Source organism: Mandrillus leucophaeus, unplaced genomic scaffold, assembly GCF_000951045.1.
Source record: "Mandrillus leucophaeus isolate KB7577 unplaced genomic scaffold, Mleu.le_1.0 Scaffold51, whole genome shotgun sequence".
In the NCBI taxonomy this organism is placed as follows: Eukaryota; Metazoa; Chordata; class Mammalia; order Primates; family Cercopithecidae; genus Mandrillus; species Mandrillus leucophaeus.
In genome coordinates, this window is record NW_012105475.1 from 2,646,813 (window position 1) to 2,664,998 (window position 18,186).

The window sequence follows — 18,186 nt, forward strand, 5'->3', positions numbered from 1 at the left end:
AAAACATTTACAATACGTGTTTAAAATTCTTCAGTTTCAGCCAGGCGCGGGGGCTCACGCCTATAATCCCAGCACTTTGGGAGGCTGAGTCAGGCAGATCACCTGAGGTCCAGAGTTTGAGACCAGCCTGGCCAACATGGTGAAACTCCATCTCTACTAAAAATACAAAAATTTCTAGTAGATGTGGTGTGTGGTGGCATCTACATTTAGTAGATGTGGTGTGTGGTTTAGTAGATGTGGGTGTGGTGGCAGGCCCCTGTAGTCCCAGCTACTCAGGAGGCTGAGGCAGGAGAATCGCTTGAATCTGGGAAGTTGAAGTTGTAGTGAGTGAGATCGCGCCACTGCACTCCAGCCTGGGGGACAGAGCAAGACCCTATCTCAAAAAAAAAAAAAAAAAAAAAATTATTCGGTTTCACCCAAAAGTCATTGTCAAATAGATACTTAAAGAAATTTGTCATTAAGCCCATTATAATAATTCAAAACCTAGGAATAAAATAGTTACGAAGGCAGAGATTTGGAAAACTCTTCTTCTAGTCTCACAAATTATGAGGGTTTGTAAATTTCATAATAGAATCATGCATTGAGTTTATTTTCAATATTAGAATTATTTATCACATATTCAAATTTAGCAGTTACTACCATATTATCATAGAAAAAACAACCTATATTTAAAATGGTTAACACAAATTATTTACAGTTTACAACAGTTTTCCAACATAAGGATTTCGAGTTTTATTTTGAATTTTTCTTATTTACTTAATTCCAAAATCTATCCCAATGGGATCTCTTTCTTCTCTCTCTCTCTCTCTCTCTCTCTCAGATAATTAGTTTTTAAAGTGGGTGTAGAGCGATTTATTCAAAACAGGTTGGAGTCTAAGCAGCAATCTCATTTGTGGTGAGATTCAGTAGGTTAAAGATCATCTTTGGCCAGGCGTGGTGGTTCACGCCTATAATCCCAGCACTTTGGGGGCCAAAGCAGGTAGATCACCTGAGGTCAGGAGTTTGAGACCAGCCTGGCCAACATGGTGAAACCCCATGTCTACTAAAATACAAAAGTAGCTGGGCGTGGTGGTGCGCTCCTATAGTCCCAGCTACTCGAGAGGCTGAGGCAGGAGAAACGCTTGAACACAGAAGGCAGAGGTTGCCGTGAGCAGAGATCGCGCCACTGCTCTCCAGCCTGGGTGACAGAGTAAGACTCCATCTCAAAAAAGAGATCATCTTGGTGTGCATTATTTGTGGATAGAAAATAATTTTCGTGAAGGCTTTTGCTTGATCATGCTTTACACTGCCAAGGAGCTTTTACTGTGACCCCATGCTATCAAACTCGGCCCAACATCCAAACTGACATTTGTTGGGGGGAATTGTGTGTTTTACACACATAAAGGAAATGTCACTGGAAAAACTTATAGTATACTGAAAGCTCATTAACAATTTATAGACATTACATAAAAATGATAAGGGAGATGGTATACATCTGTATATTCACAGATTTAAGAAAGCTTCTGACACGTAATCCCAGGGTGTGGATTAACCTCCAAAATTAGCCGATGACTACTCAGCTTGGAATTTCATGTTCCAGAAATAACAAGCTGTGAAGTGTATACAGAACAGGCCCCAAATCCTTCTTTTCTTCCCTGACTCAAAGCTAAAGACAGCCAGTCTCAAGTGACTCCAAACCTAAATGCCTCACTGGGTGAAATTGTGTGGAGAATAGTATCAAATATCTTTCTGAGTTGATCCTTGCCCACTGCTTTAAATGAAGAATTTCTCACATTGGTATCTGGAGCTCCAGAGAAAAGACTACAAACTCTGCAGTCAAAGTGATGTGTGGTGTGTGTGTGTATTTTGAACCCATTTCTCTTACCATGTGGCGATAATAGAAAAGTCATCAGCTGGGGAAAAGGTATTAAGGTGCTAAATTGAGTAGTAATGGAAGGAAAGGATGGTGAAGCAACTATGGGAGCTGCAAAATAGCCTTCTATTTTATTTTTAAAAATTTATTTTTTACAGTCATGGAGTCACGCCATGTTACCCAGTTGGTCTCGAACTCCTGTCCTCAAACGATCCTCCCGCTTCAGCCTCCCAAAGTTCTGAGATTACAGACATGAACCACCACTCCTGACCTGCAGAATACTTTGTAATGAAAATTTTATAGAGATACGAGCAATACTTTTGATCAAAAGCCAAATTGAGTGTCACTGAGTCATTTGGTCAAACAGTACATGTCACAGCTTTTGGTATCACAGCGCTTTTCTTAGGCAAAGAGGAACCACTGAAAACCCTCCAGCACAAGAAAGAGCAGAGCCAGAGTGAGCTTCTGAGTCCAGCGTGAAATTACCTAAACCAGTTATATAAGAAGAGCATGCCAATTAATATGTTCTACCCTGTCCTTCATCAAAACGGGGAATGCTGGAGACTAGGAGTGGCCAGTAGATTTCTTTTTCCAGGCCATCTCTGATCAGATAGTCCTGTCTGCTCGAGCCGTTTTGAGACAGCTGTCTGAAGCTGCTGGCAGGAAACAGCACTGCATCATCTTGCAGGGTCTTCTGTGTTTGGAGGAGGTTATGTTGCTGCACCTGCCACGCAGCTGCGATTGTTGAGCCAGTCCCACCCTCTCCATTCCACATCTGAGGGAACTCAGACTCAGAGCATCAACTTACTTTCTTCGTGTGCATTTATTTAAAATCATCCAACTTTGGGAGGCTGAGGCAGGGGGATCGCTTGAGCCCAGGAGTTTGAGACCAGCCTGGGCAACATAGTAAGACCTCATCTTTATTCATTTAAAATAAAATCATCCATATCATGACATGTATGTTTGTCAGAACTCTGTTCTCTCAGCCAAAAAAATTATGAAGCTACAATTAATCTATTGCATTACATGATAATTCTGTTCTACCCAATTTAACCAATTCTGAGGGCCTGGTGTTTGCCCATGACTCATTCTTCCTCAGGAGTAGGAATAGAAGTAAATGTGGATCAGACCAGGTGCAGTGGCTCATGCCTGTAATCCTACCATTTTGGGAGGCCGAGGTGGGAGGATTGCTTGAGTCCAGGAGTTTAAGACCAGCGTAGGCAACATAGCGAGAGCCCGTCTCTACAAAAAATAGAAAAAATTAGCTGAACGTGGTAGTGCATACCTGCAGTTCCAGCTACTTAGGAGTCTGAGGTGGGAAGATTGCGTGAGCCTGGGAGGTGGAGGTTGCAGGGAGCTATAATCACACCATTGCACTCCAGCGTGGGAGACAGAGTGAGACCCTGTCTCAAAAACAACAACAAAAAAAAGTAAATGTGGATCAGACACAATCCCCAACCTCAAAGGTTTGGCAACTTAATAGAAGAGACACATATCCAACCATAATTTTGATCAATGTTATATTTAGTAATTTGAAGCAATGAACCCTGATGCAGAGAGGCAGGAACAATTCATATTGTATCATATTTTAGAGAAGAGTTTATTGAAAAAGTTGTGTTTGATCTGAATCTTGAAGGATGAGTTGGTTTTGCTATATGGAGGAGAGTGTTTGTTGTTTTTTTTTTTTTAAGTGTAGAAAATGAATAATGTGCTTTAAGTATGTAGGGGTGTATGTGTGTGTGAGAGAGAGAGTTGGGGAAAGGAAGGAGCTGACTGAAGCCAGTATTCTTCCTTTCTCTCCCTTTCTATCATGTTCCCTACTCCCAAACCTCTTTATGATCATGTCCACAAGTCTAAAGAAATGAAATGCAGAGAGAACAATTGGAAAATGGAAGCATCATATGGGTCGGCAGCCAGGCTGCCTGTTCAGATCCCCCCTCTGCTGTTCCTGGCTGTGTGACTGGGCAAGTTCCTGAAACCCTCATGCCTTGGTTTCTTCATCTGGGAAATGAGGTTAAAAACACTATCTCATACCGTGGTTGTGAGAACTGAACTTACCAATGTATGCATAAAGCACTTAGAGCATTGCGTGGCCCATAGTCAATCTCCATGTCAGCTGTGTTTATCAGGGTTATTGACGTCATTTGTACATGCAAAGTGGGCTGTCTGAAAGGGAAACAAGTGAAACCCAGTTCCTCTTTTGGGCAGAAAATGGTTTAAGTAGAAAAGCCTGGTCCAGCACCATAGCCACTGGCTACTGAGAACATGAGGAAGTGGTGAAGAATCCAGGCGCCACGTACAGACCCGGAAGACAGGGTCCCAGGGAGAGGCCCCCCTGCATAATCCACTCTCTGAGGGCTGCGAGGCTTAACCAGATATGGAACAGTTGGAAAAGGGGAGGCTTTCAGCTCTTGTCAGAAGTTTCCTTTCATGATTTGTATTATAAATTCTTCCAAGGCAAGAGTTGTGTTTGTTTATGACATTGAATAAAACACTTAAATATAACGATTGTTCAACACAATGATATTGCAGGCTGGGTGCAGTGGCTCACAACTGTAATCCCAGCACTTTGGGAGGTCGAGGCAGGTGAATCACCTGAGGTCAGGAGTTTGAGACCAGCCTGACCAACATGATGAAACCCCGTCTGTACTAAAAATGCAAAAAACTAGCCGGGCGTGATGTCCGGTGCCTGTAATCCCAGCTACTGGGGAGGCTGAGGCAGGAGAATCACTTGAACCTGGGAGGCGGAGGTTGGAGTGAGCCAAGATGATGCCATTGCACTCCAGCCTGGGCAACAAGAGTGAAACTCTGTCTCAAAAAAGAAAAGAAAAAAACAAACAATGATATTGCTTCTAACAACATGCAAGAATGTTAGCAGGAAGAATGTTTTGCTCTCACCCTTCACAGCCAGCCAACAATAAAACCCCCAACACAACGCCTTCCTCTCTGTTACATCAACAGTGGTCAACTTTTTAAAAAGCTTATTTATGTATTTGTTTGTTTTATTTATTTATTTTTAAGAAGCTTATTTGTTTTATTTATTTATTTTAAGACAGGGTCTCACCATGTTGCCCAGACTGGAGCGCAGTGGTGCGATCACAGCTCACTGCAGCCTCAACCTCTCAGGCTCAAGCTATTCTACCACTGTAGCCTCCAGAGTAGTTGGGACTACAGGTTTACACTCAGCTAATTTTTTGTAGTTTTTGTAGATTCAGGGTCTTGCTTGTTGCCCAGGCTGGTCACTAACTCCTGGCCTCAAGTGATTCTCCCACTTCAGCCTCCCAAACTGCTGGAGTTATAGGAATTACATGCATAAGCCACCATGCCTGGCCTAAAACCTTTTTAATTGTAATATAGCATGCACACAAAAAACCATTTTCTGCCGAAAGGAGGAACTGGGTTTCACTTGTTTCCCTTTCAGACAGCCCACTTTGTTTTTTTGTTTTTTTTTTTTTGCGGTAGAGTCTCACTGTGTCGCCCAGGCTGGAGTGCAGTGGCACAATCTCGGCTCATTGCAACCTCCGCCTCCTGGGTTCAAACAATTCTCGTGCCTGAGCCTCCCGAGTAGCTGGGATTACAGGTGTGTGCCACCACGCCTGGCTAATTTTTTGTATTATTAGTAGAGAGGGTGTTTCGCCATGTTGGCCAGGCTGGTCTCGAACTCCTGACCTCAAGTGATTTGCCTGCCTCGGCTTCCCAAAGACTGCACACTTTTATAAATGAATTGCTTTAGTGAATTTTTGTAGATTGCACACACCCATGTAACTGACACCCAAATCAATAAACATTATTGACATCCAAGAAGCCTCCTTCATGCGTCCCAACACACTACTGATTTCTAGTAGCATTAATTAGTCTTTTTGTTTTTGTATTCTATATAAAAGCAATCATTCTGCTGTGCACTCTTTTGAAACTGGCTTTTTTCGGTAACATTATGTTACATGACATTCAGCCATATTGTTGTGAATAGTCAACATTTTTCATGTAAGTTTATAGAGGAGGGGAAAGCACTTCATCAAGAAGTGTGATTGTATTGCTGGTACACTTCACGTAAGCTAATATTATTTACTTTTATTTAATCAATGCTGCTGCTACCCTCAGTGCTCTGTTTACAGGTGTTCCTGCAAGAACAAGAATTGTATGTGTGTGTTTAACCATGAAGTTGTTTACACTTCAGCTTACTTCATTTTGTTTCCGTTCTGTTACAGGTATAAAAACCAGGTGCCAATAAATGTCCATGCAAACCCTGGAAAGTACATTATTGAGAGTCGATATGGAATGCACACTCTGGAGATTAATGCGTAAGAGAACATCAGTGTCCATGTGTTGCTCAACATTGCTCAGGGAGGCGTCTCACCCCTGCAGTTAACAGCCCACTCTCCCCACTTCATCCCAATGCTGTGTGATCACAATGAGGGACATTCATATACGGTGCTTCTCTGGGTGCACACCTGAAAGTGATATGTATGACTGATTCTTACCATGCTCACACTACCTCCCAAAGTGGTTTTATATTTGTATTTAGTCAAAGATGATGAGAAAAAAACCAATTTGCATATTTTTATTTATCTTTTTATATACTTGGGAATTTAGATGCAAGTAAGAAAATATGTTGCATAAAGAGGCTTTTATATTCAGTAATCATTTCAGAGTCCCAAATCAATATCATCATCACATTCTCTTGTTTTTAATAACTAAAGGCCATGGAGATCCAGGTAGGTGGCATTGAATGTGGTTTAAACTTGGAGATAATGTTCTTTCCTTCAGCTTGCCAGGAACCATGGGAAAGTATGTACTCTGTCAATCTGTGTATGTGAAGCAGGCTAGACATTGAGATGTTTGAGCTTAAAGTAAAATCGAAAGCAAAATTTGAAAATGAAACCTACATCAAAATTCCTAAGTTCCCAAATGTTTATTATGCCTCCCAAGATGATTTTGAAATTCAAACCTAGTTAGGTCAATGAAAAAGCTAAACAAGCTCCCACCATTTTCAGTTTAGATAAAACCATGGTGTGCATAAATGTCAAGGTGAAATTTATATTATTCGTTCTCAAGAGACGTATAGCCTTCTCCTCAGATCAGAGGAGTTGGCCAAGTGATGCTAGGACCCTGTGACGTTTGCCAAGCACTGACCCTGACCCAAGGTCAGGTCAGTTCTGCCAGTGGGTGGTTCTGCTGAAGCAGCAGTGAGCTATGTGTTTACTTTCAAAATTAAGTAGTTATGAGAAGGGCAACTGTATTTGCCTTCCTGGGGTTCTATTGATGTCTGTAAAATTTCAGCAAGAAAAAAAGTTTACACAAATGAAACTAAATCCTGAGAAACAATGAAGAACACGAGAAACTGGCAATGATAAGACATAAAACAACCTGCTTTGAAACCTTAGCCTCTTCATCTCTCCATGAGACCATTCTTCTCCCTAATGGTTCATTTTTATAAGAATTCCAATTTCTGTATTATAACTTAGAAGAACATCCAAATAGTGCTTCTTGTGTTATGCTGTGAGCTGAAACTCCAAGTATGGCCTGAACCTTAGTGGAAATGAAGTGTAAATAACTTAGATGAGCTTTGAAGCCAGAACACATAGACCAACCTGGCTCAGGGAGGTTGCGGGAATCTACACGGAGGGACTGCTTCTTTCTCTTCCCCATTGCCTGGTTGCCCCCAGACTGAAACCCACCACAAGGGCAGGACAGCAGGAAAGTCACACCCTCCATGTGCCTCCAGGTAGTTACTTGCTACAAAGGTTACATGTCTGCACATTTTCTCCTCCCAATGCAACTTTAGACAAGTAAGTAGATCACAATGCTGTTCACTCTGTAATTTATGTGCCTAGCACTTGGTTGCCTTTTTTTTGTTTGACATTTTAAATGAACCCAGGCTAGGGTCACAGTGAACTACAGGTGTTCTCCCCAGTCTATGCTGCTGGCAGGAAACCACAGTAGATCACGTGGACTAATATCCCACAGGTAGCTAGATCAGAGACAGTAGCTGTACCAGGGGAACCAAAGAGCCGTGTGTTAGCCACTGATTTGCAGGGGGCTGTGATAGCAAAGAGCTCCCTGATAGAACAGCTAGTAATTACAAGGATTGTCACTATGATGGATGTTCATTTCCATCTGTTCTTTCAGATGTGATTTTGAAGATACAGCTCAGTACCGGGCCTCGGCGATGAATGTTAAAGGAGAGCTTTCGGCATATGCTTCGGTTGTGGTAAAGAGTAGGTTTGCTAGATTTGTTTTCTTCAAAGTGTGTGTGTGTGTGTGTGTGTTTTAAATTTCTTCCCATTGTTTTAAAATAAATCTACCACAAAGCAGTTCACATCCATTTCTGCTTTCTTCTCTAGGGTATAAGGGAGAGTTTGATGAGACTCGCTTCCATGCTGGGGTTTCCACCATGCCCCTCAGCTGTAAGTTTAAAAATTTACTAAGTGTCACCTCTATGTAAAATATGGCATAATAAGCTAGTCCATAATGCTGAAATAAATGCATACTATATATAACGTAGTATTTGCTAGGTTGGATATAGTAGGTATCTGTGGTTATTTTACTTTTTTAAAAAGATTTTTTGGTTACTGTTCTCTTTCTGAATCGAATTGCTTTGTGCTGGTTTTATGAAAACCTAGATATGATGGGCTAAAAATGGCAAATGCTTTTACGTCTTTCTGGGTTAAACTGAGAAAGATCATTATACAAACCTGGGCAGAATGACTTCACCAAACACACACACACACACACACACACACACACACACACGAGTCTGGACTATATCAAAGCACTCTTTCTCACCCTTAAATGTCCAGATGGGCATCACTTCCTTGAGAAAGCAGGTCTGACCCCCACTGCCACCGCTGCACCCTACCCAATCAGGGTTAGGTGTCCTGGGTGAGGCCACGGCACCTCATCAGAGCGTCAGTGAGGCTGGACCCTGTTACTCGTTGTGTGTCAGTCTCCCTCCCTGGTCCATGAGCCACTTGAAGGCAAGGTTGGGCCTGCCACAGAGTGGGTATTCAATAATGAATGAATAAATAAATGCATTAAGTTACAAAGTACAATCTAAAATGAAGTCTAAATGTGATTACATAAAAACCTATTAAAAATATTCTGATCAGTGGTAATCTGCAAATCTGTGAATGTCAGTCATTTCATTTACATCAGAACTTCTATTTATGAGAAGCAATAAGAGCAAAATCTATGGTTGTTGAAAGCACTATATACTTAGAGTGGTCAGACTGAAAAAGGTAGTCAAGCCCTAACTTAGTTTTCAAACATGAAGAAATTAGTGGTAGTTTTGAAAATGGCTGAGATCAGTTTTTCACCTGCCTGGCTAGCTTGAGGTCTATGGCTGACCTGCTCCACTGATTTCATGCAATGGCTTCTCATTTAATATCCCAAGTTGTGATCATTGGTATCAGCCCCATGGGTGACAAGGGATGACTGGTAGAACAACAGAGAAGCACATCCCAAATCATGTTCTTCTCCTATCTCTTGATTTATGCTGAGATAGAATAGTTGGGGCCAGGCGCAGTGTCTCATGCCTGTAATCCCAGCACTTTGCGAGGCCGAGGCGGGTAGATCACCTGAGGTCAGGAGTTCCAGACCAGCCTGGTACAACATCGTGAAACCCTGTCTCTACTAAAAATACAAAGGCATGGTGGTGCGCACCTGTAATCCCAGCTACTCAGGAGGCTGAGACAGGAGAATCTCTTGAACTGGGGAGGCAGAGGTTACAGTGAGCTGAGATCACGGCACTGCACTCCATCCTAGGTAACAGAGCAAGACTCTGTCCCCACCCGCAAAAAAAAAAAGAAGAATAGTTGGAAATTCTGAACCTATGACTTGTCTCCCAGTGTCCCCAGGAGTGGCCTATTGATCACTTCACAATCCTCTGAATGTAGCTTGTCCATTTCCACAGCCATATCGTGATCCATGTTTCTCCTTTTCCCCTCTTCTCTGTCAACGCAGGGACTAAAAGTCCAATTCACTCTCACTTCTCTTATTGCTCAGTCTTACAGAGCCTCCTCTCTGATGACCCTTGAATTGAATGCAGTTGTTTCTAACAGAAAACAGAGGGCTCATAGTCACGTATTTGGTTACTATTTACTGAGCACCTGTTATGTGCTAGCTAGGGGTTTAGTTGCTTGGAATGTTGGTAGATGTCACAGACAAAGCTCTCTGCTCTTTTTTTCTAATACTTAACATTTATTGATCAGTTCTGCCAGACAATGTACTAAGACATTTTTGTACACATTGATTCATTTAACGTTTCCCGAAAGCTTATGAAGTAGTCGCATTTCCATCTGTGCTATGCCGATGAGGAAACAGTTTAGAGAAGACCACGCAGAGTGGTAGAATAGGGATGTGTCACTTGGTCTTTTTAATTCTAAACCATTATTTCAAACAAGGAGTCACCACACATTTTCTGTAAAGGACTAGACTGTAAATATTGTAGGCTTTGTGGGCCATTTGGTCTCTGTCACAACCACTCAACTCTGCCTCTGTAACACAAAAGCAGCCTAACAGTAGGAGAATGAATGAGCGTGACTGTGTTCCAATAAAACCTCCTTTATGAACATTGAGGTTTAAACTTCCTATGACTTTTCACGTCACAAAATATTGTGCTTCTTTTTCTTATTTTCAACCACTAAAACATGCAAAAACCATTCTTAATGGTTTAAACAAGAGGCATTTCTAGATTTGCCCCACAGACTTGCCAACCCCTGCCCTAAACCATGTTTCCCAGGATAGTGAGTACATGTGATAAAAGATTGAGGACATGACAGCAGAATGATGTGTTGTCTTCTGGTTGTTAAACTGGGGTGCCTTCGACTGAACTCCAAAGTTATCGCAGACAGTCCAGTCCAGTCTCAAATACAGAAGAGAACCTAGAAGTTAGGTCCATTTCTAGGAGACCTACTTGTCTTTCCAGCTGGGTCTGGAATGTCTGATGGTAGCCCTCAGCTCTACCCCCTAAGGCAGCTCTGGAACCAGCCCAGCCTCCCAGCACTGTACAAGATCTGTCAAGTTGTTTCTCTCTCTGGTCTCAATGAACATCAGCACATTAAAGTGAGGCAGATGGGAGATGTGCTTCCAAAGAGAAGTTATATCACTGTTAATTAGGGTTACCTGGGAACACACAAAATCAAGACGGTACGATGTATTGGCCAAGAGCACAGAAACAGCCAGCTGGTGCAAATCTAGCTCTGCAGGGGAATGTGGTCAGTTATTTTACCTTCCTATGCATCAGTTTCTTCTTCTATAAAATGCAGATATTAGTGGTACTTACCTAATAGCACTATTATGGGGCTTGTGTTAATAGGTATTAAATGTTTGGACCAATACTTGGTCAAAGTTGAACTCAGTAAATATTAGCTTGCATTTTCAAGTGCAATGAAAGAAGTCTTAGGAAGAGGGACAAAATATATGAGAAAAGGCCTAAGTTTTGGAATCGAGAAGTTATGAGTGTGAATTTCAATTTCACATATGCTACCTGTGAAATTCTGGCATTAGGTGTGTGTTACTTTTGTGAACTTCCATATCCCCACCTGAAAGAGAGGAAGAAAATAATATCTACGGCATAGAGTTGTTGCAAGGAATTGATGATATGTCAAATGTGAAAGTGTCTGGCATGTAATAACCCATCAATAAATAGTCATTTCTTTCCCAAGTTCTTTCTTTGGTGAAAAGAAGAAATAAAACCTAGGAGAGTTGATTATGCAGGCTGCATTTACTCAATCTATAAATAAGATATTTCTGAGAACAATATTTTTAAAAGTTAGAATATTTTAAACTTTTCCATTTTCTCCTGTGGACATTTCTTATAATATTTATTACTCAGATCATTAAAGAAAATGAAGCAACTTATTTTAAAACTACATTAAAATTATTTAACTAAAATTATTTTTATTTTTATGGATACATAGTAGTTGTACATATTGATGGGGTACATGTGATATTTTGATACAAACATACAATGTGTAATGATCAAATCACGGTAATTGGAGCATCCATCATCTCAAACATGTCTTATTTCTTTATATTAGGGACGTTCTAATTCCACTCTTTCTGTTGTTTGAAAATATGCAATAAATTAACTGTAGTTGTACTATTGTGCTACCACACACTAGATCTTATTCCTTGCATCTAATTGTGTTTTTGTACCCATTAACTAACCCGTCCTTATTCCCCCTTGCACTAAGCTTCCCAGCCTCTGGTAACCATCATTCTACTCTCTATCTCCATGAGTTCAATTCTTTTTAGCTCTCACATGTGAGTGAGAACACATGATATCGGTTCTTCTGTGCCTGGCTTACTTCCCTTAACATAATGTCCTCTAGATCCATCCATGTTGTTGCAAATGACAGATTTCATTTTTTTTTTTTTTGCTGAATAACATTCCATTGAGTATAAGTACCACGTTTTCTTCATTCATTCTGCCATGGATGAACACTTAGGTTAATTTCACATCCTGGCCTATTGTGAAAAGGGCTGCAATAAACATCGGAGTGCAGATGTCTCTGCTATATACTGATTTCCTTTCTTTAAGATATAAACCCAGCAGTGGGATTGCTGGATTCTATGGTAATTTTTTTAGTTTTTTGAGGAAACTCCATACTGTTCTCCATAGTGGTTGTACTAATTTACATTCCCACTAACAGCTCAAGAGGGTCTCCTTTTCTCCACATCTTTGTCAGCATTATTGCCTGTCTTTTGGATACATTTCAATTGGGGTGAGATGATATCTCATTGCAGTTTTGATTTGCATTTCTCTGATGATTAGTGATGTTGAGCATTTTTCCATATACCAGTTGGCCATTTGTGTGTCTTCTTTTTAGAAATGTTCATTCAGATCTTTTGCTCATTTTTAAATTGGATTACTTGAATTTTTTGCTATTGAGTACTTTGAGCCTCTTGTATATTCTGGTTATCAATCCCTTGTCAGATGAAAAACTCCATTTTTATGAATAATGGATATGGCTATTTTGTCCCAAGAGTACAGGCAGTAGAGTTTAAATTAACTCAACGTCTAAAATTACAAAGTGCATATGTTGCAGCTAAAGATTTATGTCTAGGTTAAAAGTGGTATTAATTTGCATTTAAGACATTAAACCTGACCCTTTAAATTCTATTCATTACGATAATAAAAATAAGCGTTTAGCTTTTATAACCAATGAAGCAAGAATTTCCATACAAATTATATATGCATATGTTCTAAATACTTCTTATATAGAGTTTCATTTTGACCCAGATAAATCATTTGCTCATATATTTTTTTTTTTTTTGCTGTGACTGCTTTCTGCCTGTGCTTATTAAACTGCTTGTGTCTCTTTGATGAAGAAAAAAATTACAGATATTTGTTATTTTTGTACCCAGTTGCTGTGACCCCGTATGGTTATGCATCCAAATTTGAGATCCACTTTGATGACAAATTTGATGTGTCTTTTGGGAGAGAGGGAGAGACAATGAGTCTAGGCTGTCGCGTAGTCATCACTCCTGAAATTAAACATTTCCAGCCAGAGATCCAGTGGTACAGAAATGGTGAGTCTTTACAATGAATGCTCACTTAGGTTCTTATTCGAAGAAGGTTGTAGACCAGATTGCAGATCTGTTTATCAGAGCTGACGGAATCTGGAAGTTAGAAGGGACTACCTTTACACGATTAAAAGATTTTTACATATATAGCAAAGTAGCAACACTTTCATATTTGTGGAGATGATATTTTCCTTTCAGCAAGTAAGATGTGGAAAGAATTATAAAGAATGTATATTATACTGGGCATGGTGGCTCATGCCTGTAATCCCAGCACTTTGGGAGGCTGAGGCGGGTGGATCACCTGAGGTCAGACGTTTTAGACCAGCCTGGCCAACATGACGAAACCCCATCACTACTATACAAAAATTAGCCAGGTGTGGTGGTGCCTGCCTGTAATCCCAGTTACTCAGGAGGCTGAGGCAGGAGAATCACTTGAACCCAGGAGGCAGAGGTTGCAATGAGTGGAGATGGCGCCATTGTACCTGGGCGACAGAGCGACCGTCTCAAAAAAAAAAAAAAAAAAAGGTATATTCATTTTGTAAGTTAATCCATTTGGTAAAATACCCATCCTCATAGACTTATTTATACCACAAAAATGGTATGTAACTTTAAAAAGCATAACCTTATGAAATAATAAAATCCTGATATTATTATTAATTAACCAGAAGAGTACATTCAGAAAAATTTCAGACTCTGGCACTTTTGTTTTAATGTATTAAAGGCTTTTTATAATTTTGAAATTTTTGATAAGTATATTCTGCATGCAATATATCCAAGTTATACTGATGTCTCCTAAGGACACAAAAATAGATAAAATGATCCTTTTGTTTTACATCATATTATAACAGGCTGGTAGAACAGAAAGAAATTCCTTCCATTGTCAGTTCCTCTGACTCTGGCTTTAAATCACAATTTGATCTCACTTTGCTTCAAAGGGGCCTAGAGCCATGATACTTTGGTGTGAGAAAGAAATAAGGATTTAATTAAGCACTTTGGGAGGCGGAGGTGGGCAGATGACCTGAGGTCAGGAGTTTGAGACCAGCCTGTGAAACCCTGTCTCTACCAAAAACTACAAAAATTAGCCGGGCGTGGTGGCGCACAACTGTAGTCCCAGCTACTTGGGTGGCTGAGGCAGGGGAATCGCTTGAACTCAGAAGGCAGATGTTGCAGCGAGCCAAGATTGTGCCATTGCACTCCAGCCTGGGTGACAGAGCGGGACTCCATCTCAAAACAAAACAAAATTAAAAACATAAAATAAAATAACAATAAATCTTAGGTCCAAATACACTAAGTTTCCATACTAGAGTATCTCATAGAATAGACCAAGATATAGAAACTGTCTGAAGAGAATAAGGGATTGCCCCAAATCACACAGTCAAATTCTTGCCACAGGAGACCTCCAGACCTGCTGGTGTTTACTCTAAGCCTGGAGATCTTTTCACTACCATGTGCCTCCTTTTATATTGTCTGTATTAGGTCTAATATAGACAAAAAGCCTCATGCGAAAATGAGGCTTTTCTCTGACCTGTCTGCCTCCCTTTATGCCTGGGTATTGAAAAAAGCATTGAAATTTAAGAAACTGAATTTGCCCCTACATACATAGTTATCTGCGAGGCCTATGCTAGCTCCTAGCTAATAGAAAATGTGTTGTGGAGAGAGCAATGAGTAAGGCCTAGGGACTTTCATCATCCCTTTTAATTTATCTTAAAGTTTTCACTATGTTTATTTATAGAGAGGATTATATTTTAAAGCTCTTAAAAAACTGTAAAATTCCAGACACATACAGTAGGATACTAGTAAGATTATCATATAATTTTTCTGTTTAATTGTTTTAGAAAATAAATTTTGGAAAAATACAGAAAAATGAAAGAAAAAATAGTTAATGATAATGCTTTGCAGTATTATCCTATAAGGTACTTTATTATTATTATTTGTATTACTATTTATTATTCAAAGTCCATTTTGTTCAGGTAAAAAAACAAAGGCACAGAGAGGTTAAGTAATTTGCCTGAAAGTTACATAATTAGTTAGTGAAAGAGATCAGACTGAGCTGGGCATGGTGGCTCAGGCCTGTGATCCCAGCACTTCGGGAGGCCGAGGTGGGCAGATCATTTGAGGTCTGGAGTTTGAGACCAGCCTGGCCAACCTGGTAAAACCCCATCTCTAGTAAAAAAAAAAAAAAAAGAAAAAAAGAAAAAAAAAATTAGCCAGGCGTGGTGGCGCATGCCTGTAATCCCAGCTACTCAGGAGGCTGAGGCATGATAATCGCTTGAACCCAGGAGGCGGAGGTTGCAATGAGCTGAGCTCACACCACTACACTCTAGCCTGGGTGACAGAGCGAGACGCCACCTCAAATAAAAGTTAAAAAAAAAAAAAAAAAAAAAGACTTGAGATAGAAAGAGATCAGACTGAAATATAGGTCCTCTTCGGAGCTGACTTTTTGGGCCTGTGTTTAATGCCCTGCTGTCACCCTCTTGAAGTTCGTAATCACTTTATCTTTGACCTTGTGTTTTATACATGGAGTCCAATGGGACTATGGCACATGCACACGATAGGAGGAAATATGGCAATGGCAGTTCAGACCCATGTAGGTGCGGGATCCCGGGCACAGTGAGCAGTGGGTAGTGGACAGTGTGAGCACCAGGCAGCAGGCGTGGTCTTCAGGTGTGCACATGAGTGCTTGGGGCAGTCTGTGGCGCCATGGCATTCCAAGGTGATGGCAGAGACCAGGACCTAGGGCCAGACTGGAATTAGCAATGGTGGTGGCCCCAGCAGCAGCAGCAGCAGTGGTGATGGGTCCCATGGCTGCAGACGAGAGAAGAGGCTCGGCGTGGAGGCAGCATAGGGACACACAGTGTGGGGCCAGCTTGCCCGGCCTTCCCCAGAACTCAGGTCTGTGGGATCTGCACGAATATTAACTCCTGGTGTGAGCATGGGGACAGGAACTGCTGGCGATAGGACAGTAAACTTTGTCAGTCAAGTATTATAAAATAAAAGTGTACATGTAGACACTGCAATAAAGCACATAAGGCAGTTATTAGAATTCTTCAAGGAGGTTCGAATCTCTGGTTTTGAGGCTTAGAATTAGAAGTTAAATTTAAAGATGGTAGCATTTGATGGAAAAGAACATTTTCATATGAAACTTTGGATGAGCCTATTAACAAGGAAGACAGTTTTAAAATTACCACTTATAATTGAAGATACAGTAATGGAATACATAAACAGACATCCTGACTTTTATACAAATCATGAAATCATGTTTGGCTTATAGTATCACCTCCACAAGTTAAAGCCATATTGGACAAAGCATTAAAAGGAAACTGTATAAATTCACACTTAAAATTAAATTGAGATTTACATGAAACTGATTTGTATGAAGAGTTAAATCTTCTTAGAATAATTACCCCTTTATTCTAGATTCTAGATTGTCCCTTTATTCTAGATTCTAGAATCTGGAGTCATCAGTTCTAGATTACTAAAATTTATATTTTGAAATAGTTTCTCAGAAAGTTAACCCAATGTTGTCATAGCCTATATAACTTCCTTAACAGCTCCAGTAACAGTTACATCAGCAGAAAGGTCTTTCTAAAAAAATTATGGAAACTCATTCGTGAGCTTGCATTTATAAAGAGTGACTGATACTGCTTTTGATTATTTGATTTAAAATAAAGTTGCTAAAAGTATGAATTTTGATGACTAATAAATGAATTTGCAGAAAAGCAGACCAGCAATATCTTATTATCAATCAAGGTCTCCCTGCTAGTAACGTATTATTATTGATTGCATATACAATTATGGCACAAAAGTATGATTTTTTGCAACTTGTATTACCCCTATTATATTCTTGTAAGTAATAAAATATTTTTAAAGGAATAAGACATATTTTAGCACCTTTAATTGCACTTTTTCTCTGCTTTTAGAACAAGGCGCTTGTAATGTAATTTTACACCAGGCCCCTGCAGATTATGTGTCTGCCCCTGATCCCCTTACTTTTGGTCCAGTATTTTTACCAATGTAAAAGTATCAGAATGACTCAAAGTCCTAGAGACTTCCTCTAGTAGTTAAATCACTTTCAATATAGAAAAGGCTAAGGAGAGGAATGGAGGGGATACAAGAAGGAAGTAATAAAAATAAGTTAATTTGCTTACTTTTAAAATGTTTCTAGGAGTACCTCTTTCTCCATCGAAATGGGTGCAAACACTTTGGAGTGGAGAGCGGGCAACACTGACATTTTCCCATCTCAACAAAGAAGATGAAGGCCTCTATACAATCCGTGTACGGATGGGAGAATATTATGAACAATATAGTGCTTATGTCTTTGTTCGAGGTAAGTCCTAGCAAAAAACCAAACACCTAACAATATTTAGTACACTGAAGCCAAAGCAGTTTTTGATTACAAAACAGTTCAAACATGTTTCATAATGATGGAAGAGTCATTTCAAAATTCTGACTGGGTGCAATATCTCATGCCTGTAATCCCGGCACTTTGGGAAGCTGAGATGGGTGGATCACTTGAGCTCAGGAGTTCCAGACCAGCCTGGGCAACATGGTAAAATCTCATCTCTACAAAATATTAGCTGGGCATAGTGGTGCACGCTTGTAGTCTCAGCTACTTGGGAGGCTGGAGTGGGAGGATGGCTTGAGCCTGGCAGGCAGAAGTTCCAGTTGGCTGAGATTGTGCCACTGTGCTCCAGCCTAGGTGACAGAGTGAGACCCTGTCTCAAAACAAAAGCAAAAAAAAAGTAGACCTAGTTAAAAGGTGAGCCCTGAGGGCACCCACTCAAAAGTCACCATTTTCCAGACCA

The 18,186-nt window shown here is 40.3% G+C and overlaps 1 protein-coding gene across 1 annotated transcript in view; it reads left to right on the forward strand.

The window, feature by feature from the left end:
* The window catches only part of MYOM1 (myomesin 1), a 156,298-nt gene that overhangs the window by 39,480 nt on the left and 98,632 nt on the right, over positions 1-18,186 (forward strand). The window contains exons 6-10 of the mRNA XM_011996353.1: positions 6,061-6,153; positions 7,982-8,070; positions 8,197-8,259; positions 13,223-13,387; positions 17,547-17,708. Coding sequence (XP_011851743.1) covers positions 6,061-6,153; positions 7,982-8,070; positions 8,197-8,259; positions 13,223-13,387; positions 17,547-17,708 — 572 coding nt within the window. The remainder of the gene's footprint in view (positions 1-6,060; positions 6,154-7,981; positions 8,071-8,196; positions 8,260-13,222; positions 13,388-17,546; positions 17,709-18,186) is intronic.